This window comes from Protopterus annectens, chromosome 2.part0 (genome assembly GCF_019279795.1).
Source record: "Protopterus annectens isolate FY-2018-M chromosome 2.part0, PAN1.0, whole genome shotgun sequence".
Taxonomy (NCBI): domain Eukaryota; kingdom Metazoa; phylum Chordata; order Ceratodontiformes; family Protopteridae; genus Protopterus; species Protopterus annectens.
In genome coordinates, this window is record NC_056728.1 from 22,624,247 (window position 1) to 22,645,501 (window position 21,255).

Here is a 21,255-nt window from a genome sequence, read left to right on the forward strand (position 1 = left end):
AAGTTACTAGGAAAGACAAAAAAAAGACATGGCTTACGCAACAATTTTGTCCACAGCATGAAAAAAAGTAGATTAATGATAGTGAATAGTGACTGAAAAATTGCAGAAAGAGAAATCCTAAATTAATTTGGTATGCAAACATCTGTCAAGGATGGTAGTAAGTAAACAGATAATTGAAGGGAAAGTAGGAAAAATGGAACACACTGACCTCAGCTTTGGTGGAATGGTAGATTAACAACTGAGACATGAATGTAGATAAACAGCTATATCCTTCTCCCTACCCAACTCCCAAAAGACAAAATACTGACTGAAGTATCCTGGGTTTCTCTCTCTCTCTCTCTGATGTAAGCACTACTGCTGTACAACCGGTCTCGGTAGGAAGTAGTTGAGCATGGTATTGTGGGTAAAAGGGAGGGGGCAGTAGCATGAGTTATAGTGCTGAGCTGTTTGAGTCCTGCCTCCTTAATCCTGACAATTAATAATGGTGGATCTCTTCATCTTAGACCACATTCTGCTTATAAAACAATGTTTTAAAATTAATTTATAAATTAAGGCAACAGGTCATACACATGACAAAACATTTGATTTGTTAAGGGAAAGAATACAGATCTATGGCACTAAACATTGTTTTATCAAAATCTAAAAATCTATTCAAAAATAAATGTATTCAAAAGACATATATACAACACAGAAAAATACAACTTCTGTACAAATATTTATCCGTCATAATACAATATAAGCATTTGGATAAATATGATAAAAGTACAGCAAGGAACTGCAAAAGATGTAGTCATGACTGTGATTTGGATTTGACATCTGTTTCTGGGTACTCTTCAAGAACTTTGGTAAAGAGTAATTCTGCAAAAAGGAAAATATAAGCTCATTATGGAAAAGAATAAGTAATATAGACAGCACAATATATATTTTTTTACTAATAAACTTTTATAACCAAAGCTAAAGCAGAAATATTTACAGTAATATACTTTTACCTACCTGCTCAAAATAAAATAAACAGATATCTCAGCATTCATGAAATGTTTCTGCTATGCGAAGTACGTAAGGTGAAAGTGGTTCTTTTGAAGCCCCCTTGGGTATTTTTGCTATACATATTTCAACTTACAGTCCTTAACTGCCTCAGAACAGGAGTCCACATAAATAAATTGCAAAGGAAGTCGGACTAAATGATGCCAGAATACAACTTGATGTACAGGTGCTTTTGTATTAAAATGTAGAAGAAATAAAGAAGACAAAGTGAAGCTAAAACAGAACAACCAAGGCAGTGCTGGAAGCTAAAAGCTCAGTACGAAACATAAAGATCCAGGTGGGTTCAAGCAGAGAAGCAGAAGACACATTCTCAATATTACATGAAAAAAATTATACAAGATGAGACAGAAATGGTATCCTTCAAAGTTAATTAAGAAAGATATAAGTGGTGAAAACCTAATTAATTTTAGTAAGATTTGACAGAGAGGCAGCATAGTGACTTAGTGGTTAAAGTTTCTGCCTTACATCTTTAGGGTCCAGTGGTCAGTCCAAGTCTCAATTTACTATGTGGGGGTTTAACCGTCTCCTGATGTTGGTACTCAGACTTCATCACTCTCCAAAAGGCATGCTAGTTAAATGGCTACTCTCAACTAACAAGATGGATTTCTTAAACCTTGCCTTTGTAGTCCTACATATTACTGAAAGATGGCTGTGAAAGATCTGTTAAAATACCATTATCAAATAAATAAAAGTATAGGTCTGTCCTGTTTGAAAGGGATTGGGGTAATATATGACTTTAAAATGGAGGAGGTATCCCAATAATTATTATAGCAGAGGATTCATCAGTAATATTATGAAAAAATGACACACAAGTTAGAAATTTGGTAGTCTCCTTGCAAAGCATGTGGCATAATGACACATTTATAGTTTGATATGTATATTTTGTAAAGATCCTGGTGTAACAGTGACATAATTTAGAATAAAATTTACTACTGTCACAAGCCCAACAGGCATGCTACCATGCTATTATTAATACAAACTGATACGGGAGATGGTGACTGTTCACTGATGAAGTCTTACACTTTTATTGGAAATCCAGAGGAACTAATACCTTATTATTTAGTAAGTTCAGTTTAGCAGTTATTTACTAATACATAATTGTGGCAGCTTTAAGCCCTAATACACTCATTAAATGTTGACATTTTTAAATAAATTATTCTAATAGTTTTGGTAATTTTAATAGTTTTAGCCTAAAACAGTAATCAAATTACACATTTTATTTGCAATACTTGAACCATCAGTTAGTACCCAATCAATTTAGCAGAATAATTAACTTTAAGAAATGTATAGGATTTTGATATTAAAATCAGGATTTTTAAGCCACCATTAATCTTAAATGCTGTTAACTTGAGGTATGCAATTTGGGGAGATTTTCATGAATGACCCTATATATATTTAGTCAGTTCTTATTGCAGGGTTCTTTAAGTAAAGGAATTCAAATGAAAACATAGCATAGGAGGAAAAATACTATTTTTTAAACTGATACTTTGGAAAATAAGGACAATTTTTACTTTCCCATCTTTTAAAATCTTCCTGAATTTCATGTCATCCATTCTTTGTTCAGGCTTGTAAAATTTCAAAAGAAACTTAGTTATAAATACTTTAACTGGTCAAAAGACTGTAGGGTTAAGAGCAGAACTGTTAAAGAGGGAACTTAAAAAGATTTACTTAAGTGTAATTTATAATCAAGAAAGAGAGGCAAATGAATTTGTTTCATTGAAGGGAGACTGAGAATAATTATCACCAACAAAAGCAGGCATGTTGCTTCAAAATTGTGTATCCTTGGTACATGAACACTGCTAATGCTTAAAATATAATTTAAGAAAGGTTTTACATATAATTAAATATAGTGAGAACAAGTAATCCTACCATTTTAGGATGACTATTCAAATCCAGTGCCTTAAAATGATAAAAATGGAAAGGAATTAGAATAAAGTGATTTAGTGAAATTAATACATTTCAAAGTAAAAATATTTTGCAAGCACATGTATTTGCAGAGTAAGTTTTTTGTTGACTTCTTCCATTCATCTGCCTGGGCTAAAAATGGTCTTTTGCAATACATCTCCAGTCTGTGATAACTTATGGAAACAAAAATCTTTCTAAGTTCTATTTTACACATCTTATGAGTTACAGTATTTTACAATGCACGTGTTAGCGCCTACTAAATTAGTTGTTTATTATCCCTTACATTGGGGTCAGTGCGACATCCAGCTGATGACATCTTACATATTTGTTGGTTTTATCAACCTGAGTATTTTGTTTACTAATCAGAATCCTCACTGGTCTTAAGCACTGCTGGGAATTTATTACTTTCAAATTTTACAAGAAATAGAAGATTTATAAATATACGTTCAGTTTTACTTTAATACTCTATTGCATCTGCATGGAAACGCATATTATTGCTCACATTATTAATATGATAAGAACAGTTCTAAATGCTTTAAAATTAAACTCGAGTTTAAAAGACAATTTCAAGACTGGTTACGCCTGTAAAACGTCATATAGTTCTTTGACTCAATGACAAAAGTACTGGACAAGAGTGAGTGTTGAACAACATAGGTATGACTTCAGAAAAGCAGTGGACATATTCATTTAGGTGAGGTTAATTTATTGAAGGGATATAGTTAAGTGTAAGAGTAAGGCACATATGAGGTGTGTGATTTGCAGGGTGCCACAAAATTCAACACTGGGGTCACTGGGAGGTACTGACCTGCAGAACTATGGATGTTGCACATGTACATCTGAAGTGATTCATCTAGAAGACCTATTCCTCTTTGTTCTCCAGTTGGCTAATAAGATCTTAACACCCACTTTCACAAATGACAGGTTAATTTCCTCTGTGCCTAGTTTATGGGCATGCTCATTACCACTGTTCAGAGTTCTTTACCCCAGTCAAATGAGGAGATCTTTCTGGTATGAATAAGTGCTTCTGTGTGAAGTACAAAAGCAAAAACTTAAGTCACCCACTCTGTGTGAGAGGCAGTACTGAATGTAAATGTTTCCACAGAAGTAACACAGGTAGTTCAACTGGGTAAAGCTGGGTCATAGATGCTGATCAAATTAAAGTAACCCAGCAAGAAAAACAACTTGTAGGCCCCCACCCTTTGCCCTATAAGCAATGTGCCAAATAAGGTAATTATGTGCTACTTAATACAGCTGAATTTCAAGTTAAGAAGATTAATCTTTTATGACAGATCAAGATACGGTTACTGTGGTGATATTTGGCTTCACATCATTATACACAGTCACAAGTCCTTCAGAGAGCCAGTCAAGACCCATAGTTATAGCCTTTAAAAATTAACATCACATGACTAGACTAATACTGTGCAACTGTTGAATCAAAGCTGCCAAGAATTTTAGTCAACCTTTAACCTAGGATTAAAACATCCTTACTCCAGCACAGAATTAAAAATCAACAACAAGAAATTATAAAAAACATATATTTGCATATGCTCAGGTGGAAAAATAAGCAATAAATCCAAAAAGAGGGAAGAAGACGCAACTAACACTGGTGTTGAAACTACAATCCAGTTTGCAATTCCTGGTAAGAATCTTGGGGAAGACAGACCTTGAATGTTTTAATCGCCAAACTTACGGCTAACATCTCCTTTGGAATGATGAGGGGTCAATCTGAGCAGAGGAACACGTCCCTGAATTTTCATGGATGTCAGATGAAATATATATATATATATATATATATATATATAGAGAGAGAGAGAGAGAGAGGGACAAACAATGATTTCTTTATCTATATCCTCATCTAAGTTAACAGTATTTCTGTTAGGCCATGTCCAATACCATAGTCAGGAAAAACTCTTCAGCATGTGAAACAGATCTGACCTGTTCTCAAAACATGGCTCTGGGGTACAGAGGAATGGAGTCCTGACTACAGCCTGGGTAACTGGGGTTGGATTAGTGGTTCTGGCATTTGAAGAGTCAGGCAGGGAAGGTGAAGAACGAAGGCTCTTGGCCTGCTCCTCTCTTCGGGGGGGGGGGGGGGGTGCATGCACTTGAGTGTAAACTGGGATGCTAAGACTTCTCTGGTGGAGACCAAAGAATCTACCTCCTGTGTTTCAGGGCTAGAGGAAAAGGTTTATTGCTTTCAACATTACTCTGAAGTGAAGGAACGTACAAAGTATCTCACTGCACACACCATTCCCTTATATATCAAACTGTGTATAAGGATGTGGGGGTAGAAAAACAAACAAAAAACTTGACCTACCCAGATGGCTGCCTACATGATGGTCCCTCTCAAATGACTTTCACCTTCAGTATTGAAACAACAAGTAGGTCAAGTGCCACGAAGAGGCAGATTATTGCTATGCAGCAGTGGCAGCTCGGGGGGGGGGGGTCTAACCTCTGCTCAAAAGGAATAACAATGAGACAGTCCAGTAGACTGTTAACCAGAGACTAATTGGAACAAACATGAATAAAGCAGTCAACATTTGGATTTCTTTCATCCTTACAGCCACTACAGTCAGGGGACAGGTCTTTTCCTCTTGAAAACTTTGACTACAAGAAGTCTGCAGAGGTCAAAGAAATCCATATTAGATCTCCAAAGAACCACCTTTTTTGACACAAGAAACGACCCAGAGTAAGTTCTGTCATGTCATAACTATTCTATAAATAACAGAAACTGGCTCAACTGCAAGGGATTTGGGCACCTATGGAAATGGTAGCTGCTGAGGGATAGATATATGTATTCTGCAGCCTAGTTCTCTCTTTTTCTCTCTCTTTTTTTTAACAGAGTTTGGCAAAATTCCTTTCCAATTTTACATGCAAGTTGAAATTCTAACTCCTCCTCCTCAAAGTGTACAGGCAAGGGGACACAGATCATGCAGAAGGCAGAAAAGGAAATACATCTCCATTTGTAACTGAGCAGGAAGATGCAATAAGTCTTTTACATTACATTACATTTGCCTGACAGCACAGGAGACCAAGTCTTTCTAGTCCACCCTTCAAGTGCATTCAGCACTGTAACTCATATCATCCTTCTCTCCCTTCCCATCCTTTTCCACAAGTTACATACTCTCTGGAATGGCTCCACACAGACTCCTTCTTTACTACCAGTTCCAGCAGTACACAGCATGGGTCTATAAATAATTATTCTACAAATCATTCTAAGAAGAAATGCTTCTACTGCAGCAAATGTTTGGCTCCTACAATCTGCTGTCGCCCTTCCTCCTACACACTGTGTACTTGTATCATACTGCTCATGCCTCTTCTGGTATCTAGAAAAAAGCTATAGCTCTTTCAGGTTTTGGTTATATTCCATTCCCCATCTATCCCATATACTCTTGTTCGTGGCTTTCCCTTGGACTCTTCCCAGCACTCTGATTTCCCTCTCCTTGAACAGCAACCAGAGCTGTATGCAGACTATGCTCTGAGCAGGACCTTGTAGACTGGAAGAACATTAACTTTCTTCTGGAGTCAATCCCGCTAAGGCTATCCCCAAGTATTTTGCTGTCTGCTGATTCCATCTTCTAAACTCTGCTCCTACAGTTCAGTCCAAGTGTAAGCAATACCTTCAAATCTTTTTCTTTATGAATTACTCTGACCGAGTTGCATTACTTTGCATTTATGTACACTGGACTTCAAATGTCACCTTTCAGTTAATTTGGTCACCATTTCAGAACATTTCCTTAGACTCTTCCTTCCATCCTTTGCTATTGCATGTACGTTTGTTCATTAGTGAAGAGATTCATAAAGTCTTCTATTTCCTCAAATATGTCTCAACCCAGGACTAACTCCTGCATTTCTTCACTAATCATGTAATTCATGATAATTCTCTGTCATAACAACTGTCTGAGTCCCACCATTCCTCCATGCAATGGTCCAGTTCCTCAGTCTTGATCCTATCCCCAACCTCACCAGTTTTAAAAGCAGCTGCCTATGTGAAACCGAGTCAAAGACCTTGGTGGAGTCAGACAGCCCACATCTACTAGTACATCCTACTGTAAGCTAGTCAAAAATCTGCATGAGACCTGATTAAGTTTAACTAGTGGATTAGTCTGGTCATAAACCTATGCTGGTTGTTTTCCTGGAGACTGTTGTCCTCTAGAAAAGCAGCCAGCCTTTTCCTCAGGATTCTGTCCATGACTTTCCTTGTCACTGTTGTTAAATTAACAGGCCTAGAGTTCCCTCAATTTTTTTCCTCCCCCTCCTTGTCCAAGGGTGCCACATTTTCTGTCATCTAGCCTTCTGGGACTTCCACATTGGCCATTATTCTATAGAAAACCTGTAGTGGAGGAACTGACAAGCACATAGGACAGATTCCTCAGGACCTCATAAGGTAGCCCACTTGGCCCTGTCTTTTAGCCTTCTTTGGGGAAGAAAGTTTCCTCTCAGACTCCTACCTTATTATCCAGGCATCTGTTTACTGCTCTACCCAAAATGATCCACCTCTCTCTCTCAGCAAAACACTCTCATGTTTCTTTTGATGACCAACACAAAGCAAAGTATCCTTTCAAAATCTCTCTGCTTTTTATGATATCTTTCCCATCTTTGCTCTACCTAACCTGGCCAGTCATGCCCTTTTTCAGAGATATACTGAAAAAACGTAACTACCCTGACCCCTTTCTGCCAACATCCTTTCTGCTTATGCCTTTGCTGTCCTCATCTCCTTTGTTGCTTTCTGGCTGCCTCCCATTATTATGCCTACTTAACCTCAACTTTTTTCCATATTTTGTATGTCCTCTGGCTTCCACCCTAATATCTAGTTTCACATCTCTGTACTACCACACTGGCCTTCTCCTTTCATCAAACTCTTGTCCACAGTCTGGTTTACATCCAGTTTAAGAATAAATCTCATTTATTTATTTTTTATTGGCTGTGGTTTGTGTCGGCATTATGTCAAGTTCTTGGCAAATTTGCATCATTTTTAAGCAAGGAAATTAACTTAACCATTTTGAAGCTTTGAACTGTATGAAGCTGAGACATGGGATTGGAAACGGTTATACAAAGTGGTACTCCATAGTTTTATTAGTGGATTGTGCAGGAATAATCTGCTTATGAGTGAACATAAACTGGGAATGACATTCTGGAATATTGTTGACAAATGAACAATGGAGATCAAATATGTCTAAAAACAAGATAGCTACTATCACTAAGAAGGTGTAAAAGAAAAACATTTGGGCTCTTCTCATTTTCCTTTCTTCTCTCCAGATGGTGAAAATAACGAAAATAAATTATTTACAGACCAATTACACAAGGACTTTGAGGTAAGTGTACAAATGGGGGTTACTTATAAATAATGAAAATTGTTATAACTCAGACCTTCAGACCTGCAGTACATCTCAGGCAAGGAAACTAAATTCAGCGCATTCCACAATTAACTTCCAAGAGCTTGCAATACTAACAGTGGCCACTTTAAACTAAGAAAAAATGAGTGCTTGCAACATGCAACTGCACCCTGCAGACACAACATGTATGCTGCAAAATTTGAAATACATTCTAGACTGAAATATCAACCACGTCTTCCTCATCCATGGGACAAGCTACCCCTACATATTACACAATATAAAATCCTAACAATAATAATAACTTCAATTTGATGAATAGATGGGATTCCATAGATTCATCCAAGGAGTCAATGGCTACAAACTTCTAACTATGCAAAACTGTACATCAACATGTCCCAATCTTCCCTGTTTCTCCTCTGCTTCTCTTTTCCTTTCTTTTCTCAAACTCTTTTCTAATTCCCTTCCATCTATCATAACCCAAGCTGAAAATATTGTCTATAGCTCCCAAATTAAAACTGCATCTTACCATCATTGTCTGAGCTATTTGCTCACTGTCGAGGTTTTTTTATGGCATTATTGTCTAAAGCTACAGTGGTTGACATACAATTTTCTTAGCACATACCTATGAACCTATGATTAACTGAATTTGAAAAAGGATTTCCAAAACAGAATGCTTCCCAAAATTAACCATGTAGAAAAGTTTTCTGCTCTCCTTAAAAATGTAATTATTTTTCTCACAGAGAGATCTATGAGGAACAATTTTACCATCGGGGGTCTAAGAAATAATTACACTAATGACAAGCTAAATGAGGCAGTAAAGACATACTTGTTACTGCCCCCTTCAAAGCACTTTCTACACATGTAACCAACAAGATGCATACAGCTCTTCATCCCTCCCCCCTAGGGTCACCTTTCCAAGGCTTCTTTATGTTAAATAGGTTAATTCAGCTGATACTTTCCAACTTTTGCTGGCATCTAAGAAAACAAATATTCCCTTTAAATGCTTATGGCTTGTAAATATCATCTGGCTTATCCATGGAAGTAAGAACTGAACATACTGATATGGTTACCAGAAAGTCCTATTATCAATACCACATGGATGCTGCTTCAAAATAGTATATTCTTCAACTTTTGACCTTCACATGGATAAGGGCTAATTAAAAAGTCTACAGTGGATCACATACGTCATAAATCTGCACTGATTTATTTGGTCAAGGATAAACAGAGGTTTAGTGTGTTTTGTACGTTTTAAACAAAGCAATTTAATATTATTTAACTTTGTTGATTCATGCATATTGTGGACATGTTTACGTATAAATTAACCAATAAGCTTGATGCCTGGGTAAGAACTAACATTTTTTACAGAAGTAATTTGCAGTTATGTTAAATTTCTGTTTATTGACTCTCTTCCTAGCTTATTCTGGTTATATTACTAGCATTTTGAGACTGACTAATTGCTGTTTTCATTGACACGACAATACCTGCGGTATTACCCAGCAGAGGACAACAATCAAACAAACAGTAATGGAAAATTAGTTTTGATCAGTGGTAATAACAGTGGTAATCATTATGCTGAAGTGAAGCTGTAATGCCATTCCTACTTTAATAAAATGAAAATTACTTAAAATTTTCATTTGGCTTATGTCTATACCCCCTGGAAACAAGTTTGCCACAACTATTACAGTACTCTTGGAGTTTTCTGATGACATCAAGGTCCCAGTGACTCAACTGGGAGTGGCAGTATATAAGCAGTTTCTGTGTCATCTAAAACAGCTCCTTATTCATGTTTGCACTTCTGATACATGACTTGAGTGAATTACCTGTCATATATCCCTTCTCTAAATACTATAAATAGCAATATGGTGGATATATCTTTTAAGAATATCTTTGTTGAAAGCAACAATATAACACAGGGAACACATCCGATTTGAAGTGCTACTGGGATTATCCAGTCATCTGATTCACTCATGTATACTGTCAATTGTTTTTTAACTTAACCAAGTATACATGTCACCTAAGGTTTATGGATCTAAGTAATGGAGACATGACTGGGCTGATAGGGCATCAGTTTATTATGAACAAGTGTATTATGAACATTAAACTTTCTAGTTTTTAACAAATCCTTTACTGCTTAATCACAAGTTCTCTGCTGTGCTCTTATGTTTTCCCATTATGGTCAGCACACTGAATTATGCACCATACAGGTATCTGATATTGTTAAAGAATAATCAAGAAAATTATTCCTGTTGGTTGAATCCTAACATTCCTGGTGGCTACTAACTTGGACAATTAATTCAAATCAAATATTCCACTAGTAAAGTCTTTCATTGTCAGACAATGATGTTTTTGAAGCAGGCTGTTAGGTGAAAGAGTATAGTAATGAAGGGAGTTTAACCCAGTCACCCATGACATCCATTACGAGTATCTGTCAATCTGAGACAGCTGTACTAAGGTTTTTTTTATCTGTTTCCAAATACAATTAAGGGTACTTATTATCGCAACCACATTCCAAACAGGTCAAATGGCTCATTTCCAAGCCATTAAGGTTTCTCTCTCTCTCTCTAATGATGTTTTAGTGTTGAAACGACATTTTATTTGGAGGAGGCTTCATGCTTCCTTCAGTTTTGCCATCTTCATAGTGTTTACATAAGTACCCACAGTACTAAAATGGAACTAGACCGAAATTTATGTTTCAGTTTCAACTGATTAATGCACAGGTACAAATTCTGCTTGCGCATCCACAATAAACACTATGAAGACAGCAAAACTAAAGGAAGCATGAAGCATCCTACAAATAAAATGTTGTTTCAACAGTGAAACAACATTAGAGAGAAAGAAAACTAAACAGGAATGTTTTATATCAGCCAAGGATCGGGACTGTCTGATGTCGTACAACATCACAGGGTGAAGCACAGACCAGTAAAATTGCAATTATTTTGATGGCAGAAACATTATCTGACAGGCCTGAAAGATCACATACCCCTCAACTGTCGAGATTTTTGCAGAATGTCTAGATTTAAGCATTGTATTTTTGGTCCGTTTCTCATAAAAGTTGTTTTTCAGGCAAATCACTGTGGAATGCTGTCGCTAAACAATGACATACATTTGCATTTCAGACTTTACTTCCTCCAGAAAATGTATGATACCACAAGTCCTGTTATTCTAGCAACCTTCTAAGAGCAATATTTAAAACCTGTCCCTCCCTTTGGTCACTACATATCTTGGCAAGAGTACGGCTTGGAAATGAGCCGTTTGCCCTGTTCGGAATGTGGTTGCGATAATATGCAAGTACCCAATTAAGTTTTAAAAGATACATTAGACCAAAACTATATGTTATTTTTGAAGATTTTAGATACTATGCAGTTAGAGGCCATATTTTCAAGGTATCTGATCTTTGCCTATTTGAATTTCAAACATGTATGAATACATTCCTTATCAGTCTTAGCTGGTACATTTACACACAGATTATATGACTTCTAATATCCATTGTAACTAAAATTACTGACAGTAATTGTTTAAGCAGAAGGTAAAATATGGAACCTTAGCTAAATAGATGGGCTCACATATTAATATACCATTTTATTATGTAAATTCTCCTGTAAACTATGGGTTGTGTGTGTCACATGACTGCCCTTGTCTGCTCTTGTGGACAAAGACATTCAGAATGTAAGTACTTTAGCTAAGGTTCTTTTTTTTTTTTTTTTTTTTTTTTTTTAAACACCTTTACTGAATTATCGCTTGTGACACAGGCACATTTATATTTACATAAAAGCAATCAAACTGCATTAACAAGTTCACGTTTGCAAACATTATACTTCACAGATATTGCTATCATATAACCTAGGCAACATTACATAAATTACTCATTTCCTGGTCTTTTTTTTTTTAAACAAGAACCATCTTTATTAAAATCAGCACGACACAGGCAATCATACATTTATACAAATGAAAACAATCCACATCAATTCAATCCTAGTTGCAAGCATTTTACATCACAAACCATACTGACACACTCCTGGTTGCAAACATTATACATCACTTAAAAAATCTACCCAATCATGTTCAGTCAAACATTACAAAAGCTCATTTAAGTCCTGCCTACTTTTAAACCTCATTCCTCCCCTGTATGTACTGTTCCTACAATTCCCATTTTTTCCTATGTAGTTTGCTCCTACCCTTTTCTAAAGATCTCAGTTCCAGTTGTTTTATCTCTGTTACTATATTCACTACTTTTAACATAGTTGGTTTAGCTTTTGATTTCCATTTTCTAGTAATTGCTTTTTGGCAGCCACCATAATTAGACACAGCAAGGCTTTACCAAGTCTAGGCAATTCCAATTCTATAGTATAGCTCAGAAAAATCATCTCCCTCATCATATCAATTTTCCCACCCAGCATCTCTGACAGTGCATTCTGCAGGGAATCCTTAAAGTCTGACAAATCACCACACTCCCAGAAAATATGTTCCCAGTTACTTCTTTCTTCCTCGTCACACCTCCAACATTTGCTGTCTACCTCAGAAAAAAATTCTCTGGAGTCTACTTGGGGTATAAAAATGTCTATGTAAACATTTCCAGGCAAAAAATCCTAAATCTTCTAGATTTTGTTGCATATTTGGGAGACATGCATATATCCTCCCATTGTTTCGTTGTGAAGTGCTTATCCAATCTCTCTCTTCACAATCCTTTCTAACCTCCTCTGATTGAGTCTTATAGTTATCATGCAATATTTGATATGCTCTACTTATTCATTTTTTAATGGCAGCTTCTGTTCTAGATTCTACTAAAAACTCTACCAGTGCTGGTCTTTCACTTAGGACCCCCTATTTCTCTCTCTTTGTCTATACTCTGATATCAATCTTTGACAGGGAAGGCAGTCTGTAACCTGCAGTCCAAATAAATTCTTGTCGTCTTCCAAGTCTATCCTCTTGCCCTCTCTAGTTATTTGCTCCCAGTACCTTGGTTCCTTTGCCAGTTTTCTCCAATAAATTCCAGCCCCCTCCTGCTTATTGTCTATATCGCTAATTGCAGTCATCCCTATCAGCAGAATCTCATTTCTCCATTCCCATGTTGGCTTAGTTCTTAGGATACTTTCCACACCCCTCAAACTCTTAGCGCAAGAAATTTAGACAAAGCCATAAATAAAAGTGGAAGACAAGCCCAAAAATAGGGACAACTTTTAAATACTGCTCTGACAAACTTAGAAAGTTGATAGAATACCAGGTTTTGCATTAACATAAATTTTCTGAAGGGTATGAAATCTGAAACACAAATGCCTGCCATTATTTTCTAACTTCAGTCTAATAATTTGCCACTAATTTGCCAGAAAACCACAATTTTATGAAAAATCTACCAAAAATATTTGGTAGAAATCTGGACATTCTGCGAAAATCTGAACAGTTGAGAGATATGTGTTTCTGCTACTTTATAAATACAATAGTATGTATGATTATTATTTTCCTTAAAGGCCTGCATCCAAAATCCCAGTCTCTCCTTGTTTTTTGAGCTTCCCCCTGTTTTATCATTGTCCCTTTCCACTTTGAATTATAGTTTTCTGCTTGTGCTACGTATAGGAGCCTTAACTGTGTAGCTCTGAAATACCCCTTCATATTGGGTAATCCCAATCTGCCCTGTTCTACTGGAAGAATCAGCTTATACAACTTGATTCTTGCAGTCTTCCCCTCCCAGATAAAGTCCTTCAGCTCTTTATTAGCTGCTATCCACAACTTCTCCTCTGGTTGATAAAAACATGCCTGACCTGTGTTATAAGACTAATGGGACTAAAAACATTTTAACTGCTTTTATCTTACTATCCATATCCATATAACAAGGGTATCATTTTCTCATTTTTTTTTTCTTTGTCAGTTTTTATCTTTTGCTTAGTCTCTTCCCACATTCCTTAGCTGCCACACCAGAATAATTTTTAATCCATACTCCCAAATACTTCATTTTATGATGTCCCCATAAATCTGGATATTGATGAACCAGTTTATATATGGGTACATTATTTATCACCATTGCTTTTGTTAAAGCTTCATTTATTTTGTATCCTGAAAAGACTTGAAACTGTCTCAAAATGTTCCACAACACTGTAATGTCTTTCTGGTTTTGTCAGGTATAAAATAATATCTGCAAACAGAGCCAGCTTTTCTTGACTTCCAAACCAATTATATCCTTGATTTTCTGAGTCCCATATTTTCTTTGCCAACGGTTCTAAATATAATGCAAATAACAAAGGAGAAACAGGACACTCCTGCTTCGTTCCTCTGCTCAAGCAGAAATTATCAGAGAGGACCCCACACACTTTCACCTCTGACCCCTCAAAGAGCCTCCTAATCAACCTTATAATTTTTTCAAGAAACGCAAATGCTTCCATTGTCCAGCTTACAAGGTCCCAGCTTACTCTGTCAATTGTTTTCTCTGCATCAAGATCCGCTACCAACAATGGTATTTTCTTACATTCTACTTCCCTCTGGATCATTAATGTTTGGTTAATGTTGTCAAATGTTTGCCTTCCCTCCACAAAACCACACTGATCCATATCTATCAATTATGGCATTACTTTTGCCATTCTTTTAGCCATTATAGCCATGAACACTTTACAATCATGGTTTAGTATTGAAATGGTCCTGTATGAAAGCTGGATCTGATGGATCTTTACCCTCTTTAGGTGTTACAGCTGCCACTGCTTTCATCTAGGATGTTGGTACTTCTCCTCCTCTTAAAATACTGTTAAACAAAACCTTCCGGATCTTTGTCAGTTTTTTCCCTCCTAACTTCCAAACTTCCACAGGAATACCATCAATTCCTGGGGAGTTTCCTGTAGATTGGTTATACATCACAATTTTTATCTCATCTCCTATTCTAACCATTAGCAATTGAGCATCTACCTCTAACCTTGGCATATTTAATTCTTCCATAAACATTTCCATTTGCATCTTTTCTTGATTTCCACATTTCTCTGCTTTATACAGACTTCCACAGAATTTCCAAAATATTTCTAATACCTCTACAGGACCTCTCGTTACCTTCCTTGTTATAGGCTCCCTAAGTTTGGAGACAGCCCTTTCTACTTTTTTGTTGCCTGAGTCATTGTGCTAATAATATTTGTTATTTGTGCTCCAGTGTTATTATCAAAAAACAGTTACTTAACAGTAATCTTTCTAAACTCTTAGAAATGTTCAGTAAGTACTGCAGAGGCATGAAAGACAATCAAGTAGGTCATATTAAGAGATGAGGAAAAACCTTGGGACTTGACTGGTGAACTTACACAAATTATTCAATTGTTCTCTAATAATTACGTGGACATGAGAGCAAGCCAAAGCCTTTCATGGTTACCTGGCAACCAGGAAGTATTCTGAGTTTACAAGCCACACTGCTTCGCTAGAGACGGCTTGCACCTGTCACCCTTAGGCTTTTGAATACTTGCCAAGGCTCTTGCCACCCCCATAGTGCCTTTTTTAGGCAAGGCTCAAAAGACAAACCCACCCCCATAAACAGCACAAGTAACAAAACACTGAGGATAATGCTACTCAATGCCAGAAGTCTAAACCTCAAAATGCACGCACTCGAGGCACTCCTCAGTATGGAGAAAATCGATATATGTGCAGTAACAGAAACCTGGTTTAAGGCTCCAGACAGCACCCCAGCACTACCAGGCTACAACTCATACCATACATTTCGGCCACAGAACCCAAACCGAAATACAAAAACCGGGGGTGTATCCATATTCATCAAGGATACCCACACCTCCAGGTTAGTGGCACAGCACGATGCTTCAGAGATCATCCACGTGCAACTAACAATGGGCAAAACTGCAATTCAAATTGTAGCTTGCTACAGATCACTCACCATGTCCCAGGACTCCCATTCCACATTTCTGGAAACACTGGGAAATATAAAGGTCTTACCAAACACCCTAATATTGGGTGATTTCAATTACCCAAACATTAACTGGGAGAACTACTCAAGTACTAACTCCCTTGCCCAACTTTTCCTAGAATTTATAAATTCAAATGCCCTGGTTCAACTGGTCAACACTCCCACTAGAGGTGACAACATATTGGACCTGGTCATCACTGGTTAGATCTGACCATAAACAAATCACTTTGGATATCCATATTCCGCCCCCACTCCCGGACAAGAAAGCCACCGTGAAAAACTTTTCAAAAGCAAACTTCACGTTACTTAAGACCGAGGTGGAAAGTTTCAAAGCCCCCATGCTGAAGGATAACACTGTCCAAGCTGCAAAATCCTTTACTAATGCATTCTACTGGCACCTACAAGAATGCATGGATCGTGCCATCCCAAGCAAAACCAAGACTCACTCCTCCAAGAAAAGGAAACCAGTCTGGTGGACTCCTGCCATAAGCAAGCTATACAATAGAAGAAGGAAACTAGTACAGAAAAGAGTAAAATCCCATGAAGGGAAGACATCCCTGATCAGTATCAGCAAGAAACTACGATCCCTCATAAAATCATCCAAAGCGAGCTTTGAAAGAAAAATTGCCAAGGACTCCAAAGATAAACACAAGGCATTCTTTAGCTATGTCAAGAATCTAAGTGGCAATGCTCAGATTTGCTCGGAGTAAGTGCAGAATGGCACAAAATACACAACCGACAGATATCGCCAACATCCTGGCAGACAGGTTCAGCGCAAACTTCACCCCCCTCTCACCCCCAAAAGGGCCCATACCCATACCAGAAGAATGTAGAGTCCCTGAAATCACAGACACTCAGGTTAAAACAGCCCTCTTCAAAGCCAAAAACACAGCATCAATGGGACCGGACGGTGTCGAAGGCTGCGTCCTACATGAGCTCAAAGATGAACTAACTCCTCACCTAAACATACTGTTCAGACTCAGCCTCTTCACAGGCTAGATACTCAGAGAGTGGCACACAGCAACTGTTATTCTGCTCCACAAAAGTGGAGCCACAACAGACCCCGGGAACTATCGCCCTATAAGCAAGACTAGCTTGGTCTGCAAGGCTATGGAGTGCATCATCATGGAACTCATTAACAGAGATATTGGGAACATCCAAACACTGGAATCTACCCAGTTTGGCTTTGTTAAGGGCAGATCATGCTCCTAAACCTGGTGGACTTCTTTGAGACAGTTACCAAGGCTATAGACGAGGGAAAGGTGGTACACACATCCTACCAAGACCTCGCTAAGGCCTTCGACACCATTCCCCATTCTGGTATTATAGACAACCTCACCAGCCTGAACATAAACCCCTATGTCACAAGATGGGTTGCCAACTGGCTCACGGACAGAACCCACATTGTGAGAGTTGCAGGAGCTAGGTCTGACTCTAAACCGGTTACAAGTGGCATTCCCCAGGGCTCAGTCCTAGGACCCCTCCTGTTCGGCATATACTTCTCAGAGGTGCAGGCAAGCACAGGAGGACTACGGCTGACCAAGTTCGCAGACGACTGCAAACTAGGGGCTATAACTGACTCTCCGGCTGACACAGACATCCTCCAAAAGGGTCTCACTGAGACGGATACCTGGTGTCAAAATCATGGCCTCAAGCTAAATGCCGAAAAGTGCATAGTCATCCCCTTTGGAAAAAACAAACTACCCACAAACTACAACATAGGTGGTAGTCCCCTAAATACGGAAGACGTAATAAGGGATCTGGGGACCCCAGTAGATAGTAATCTCACCTTTCATAATCACATTACCAAAGTGGTTAGATAATCCTTCTACGTGGCCCACCTAATCACAAAAGGGTTCGCATCCAGATCAAAAGAGGTCATTGTACCCCTCTACTCATCACTCATCAGACCCATCTTAGAGTACAACGCCCCATTTGGGATGTACCTTACAAGACACCTGCAACAGCTGGAAAGACCACAGAAGTACCTCACCAAGAGGATCAATGGCCTCAAACAGATGCCCTATGCAGCTTGACTGAAGAAACTCCAGTTGTACTCGGTTGCATACCGCCTATTCAGAGGTGATCTCTGCCTGACATACAAGGCCATGTCCCAACCAGAATTGATTGACATGCTCCACCTAAAGAAAACGTTATCCCCTCGAGCCACACGCTCTAGGGATCTAAACCTCACCACAACAATAAATAGGACATGCTGGATGGATAGATTCCTGTCCCAGAGACTTCCCATGCTTTGGAACAATATCCCAATCTACATTAGGCAGAGCTCCTCGCTAACACTCTTCAAAAGAAACCTTGACGAGTGGACGGGAAACAGAAAGTTTACCTAGGGGATCACTTCAGTGGCTCTGCTGGATAGAGGCACAGGGAACTAATCTAAGGGGTCGGCGAAAGCTAACACATTCTGGCTAGGCTTATAAATGCCTTCGGGCAGATAGCCTAGTACCCACCTATGAACTTATGAAAGGCGTGTAGATGTGAACCACAAGTCCATAGTACACAGGAGTCAGTTCATCATTCTACAGGTATGGAGGAGGCTGAGAATTCTTCGGATTTACTTCCGAGACTGTTTCGTTCGCCCACTGAAGAACGTGGGGTTCCAACAAGAACACACATTTCAAAGAAGGGTCAAGACCCAAAGAGAAGCAGTTTTCAGTGAGAAAAGGTGACCCCAATACTAATAGTACAAATAAAAATGACTCTAAGCTTTCAAATACAGGAAATATGAATAATAATAGTTCTGGAGATTTCAATAATAGAGAATGATCTATGTGGTTATGAAATGACAATTTTTCATTCCAAAACTATGAAAGTGAAACTGGTGAGGAAAAAACATACCAGGACAATAGTAATGCTTTATATGATTTAATATTTAAAGTATACATCTTTACAAGTGGATATACTGGTATCTTAATGAATGTTTGCAGGCGAAAAGTGGGTTTAAGGGTTTGCAAATATTCTAACAATGTGATAGAGGGGTCTGATTTTCATTTAGAATTGTTCAATATTTTTGACCAGTGTGGATATGCTACAATGGAGGCTACAATTAAAAACAACAAAGTAGAAACGGAAGCTACTTACGAAAAAATTGAAAAGTTTAATAAATTAATTACTAGTGATCTAATGTATTCCATGGAAGAGGAGAGGAATAAATATTTGGATATTAAAAGTAAGATCCAAGTTAAAGTTAATTTTATGGCTAGAAGGAAAAGCAAAATGTTTGCTAGGGATGTGAAAGAATACAAAGAGGGAAGAAGTTACCCTAAACCCAAATACAGTTACAGTAACTATACAATTCAGAAAAAATGGTGATAGTTTACAAAACAGGTAAGAGAAGGGAGAACAAGCTTACAAGAGGAGCAATGATAGGAGTTTTGGAACATGTGAAAATGAAAGCAGGAAAATGGATAACTTGTAATTGAAAGACCCTTTAGAATATCCCCCTTTAAGACGGTGAGAGAGAATAAGAAGCCATTAAAACCACAAAACACCAAAGGTGGCAGTAGAAGAACACCACAAAAGAGGCCAGTAAAATCCCCAAGTAGGCTTTATTTTGAAACAATAAAAAAGGACTGAAGATATCAGTTAACAATTATCTCTCTAGTGCTTTGGCAACAATGCCTTTACAGAGTATGCCATTTTGTCTTACTCAACTCTATATATACATTCACTCATAAACCAATTATTTAATTTCCCAATTATTCAGACAAACATTCATAACATACACTTCCAATTACATTCCCTATCCATTCCCCCAGGGAACAGAGTACCATATTTTAAAAACAAAACAGTTCCTTTTCGCCATAATCTATTTTTACATTATTAGTGTTAATACCATCACTTGTAATTTGTTCTAACACTGTAGCTGCTAAACCTTTAGGATTACTATTACGTACTTCTCTAAAATGTGCTGCTACTGGATTTTCTTCCCTTCCTTTTTATAACATCCCTAATGAGTTCCCTTAACCTAGTTCCAAAGCTTTTCTTGCTTTCTCCAATGTAAAATTTATTACACGGGCATCGTATTCCATACATTATATTTTTCACTTTGACACCCATATATTCCTTTTACCTGGAATTTTTTCCCATTAATATATTCAAAGCTTTTTACTACATATGCACAACATTTACATTTACCACAAGGGCTGGTTCCCCTATGCTGTATTTTCCTGATTTATTTCTATAGTGGGTAGCTGAAATCTGCCATGCACTATAAAATCGTGTCTACTTCTACCTTTAGAATAGGAGATTTGTAATTGGCTTGTGTTATATAAGTTTGTACACTTATCCAAAACATCTCAAAAGTATCTCATTACACTGTTTAATTTATTTGAAAACAAGGAATACCTTGTAACAAAAAATATTTTTTCTAACTCCTCTGTTGAGTCCGTTATTTGCTCTCTTTTGTTATATCTAACTTTTTAGTATTATACCTCTTTAATTTGTCAATTACTTCTTCTATCCACTTTATTTCATACCCTCTATGTAAAAAAGTGTACTTAGCTTTTTCTATCTCTTCTTCGCCGTCTCTTTTATTATTACAAAGCCTTCTTAAGTCTTACAAATTCTCCATATGGAATAGATTTAAATGTGTGTGGAGGGTGGCAACTTTCTCCATGCAGTATAAAATTTTGGTCTTCAACTTTTCTACATATTCTTGTTTGTATCTTCCCTTTAACATTACCTCGTAAAATAATACCCGTAATGTACTACTACTCCTACCTACAGACCATCACACCTAATATTAAATCTATTTTGATGTAAATCAAAAACAGATTGTTCTACCTGTTCCCTACCCCCCTTACACACAAACAAATCATCTATACATCTATAATATTTAACTACAGGTTTTCTAAAAAAATTATTATTATAGATATATAGTTGTTCATATAGGCCCATGAACATATTAGCATACACTAGGGCAAAGGCTGCTCCAATTGCTGTTCCTTGTAACTGCCTATATAAATTTCCATCAAATTCAAAAATATTATGTTCTAAACAGAATTTCACTAATTCCGTAATATAATGTGTCCCAGGAGAATCTTTTAAAAAGAACAGTAGTGTCTCCAT

The 21,255-nt window shown here is 37.4% G+C and overlaps 1 protein-coding gene across 2 annotated transcripts in view; it reads right to left on the reverse strand.

Annotated features, from left to right (window-relative positions):
- Positions 1 to 696: 696 nt before the first annotated feature.
- The window catches only part of TMEM237 (transmembrane protein 237), a 723,713-nt gene continuing 703,154 nt past the window's right edge, over positions 697 to 21,255 (reverse strand). For both annotated transcript variants that reach the window (XM_044060506.1, XM_044060505.1), the window contains exon 13: positions 697 to 858. In XM_044060506.1, the coding sequence (XP_043916441.1) occupies positions 791 to 858 (68 nt within the window). In that variant the 3' untranslated portion in view covers positions 697 to 790. The remainder of the gene's footprint in view (positions 859 to 21,255) is intronic.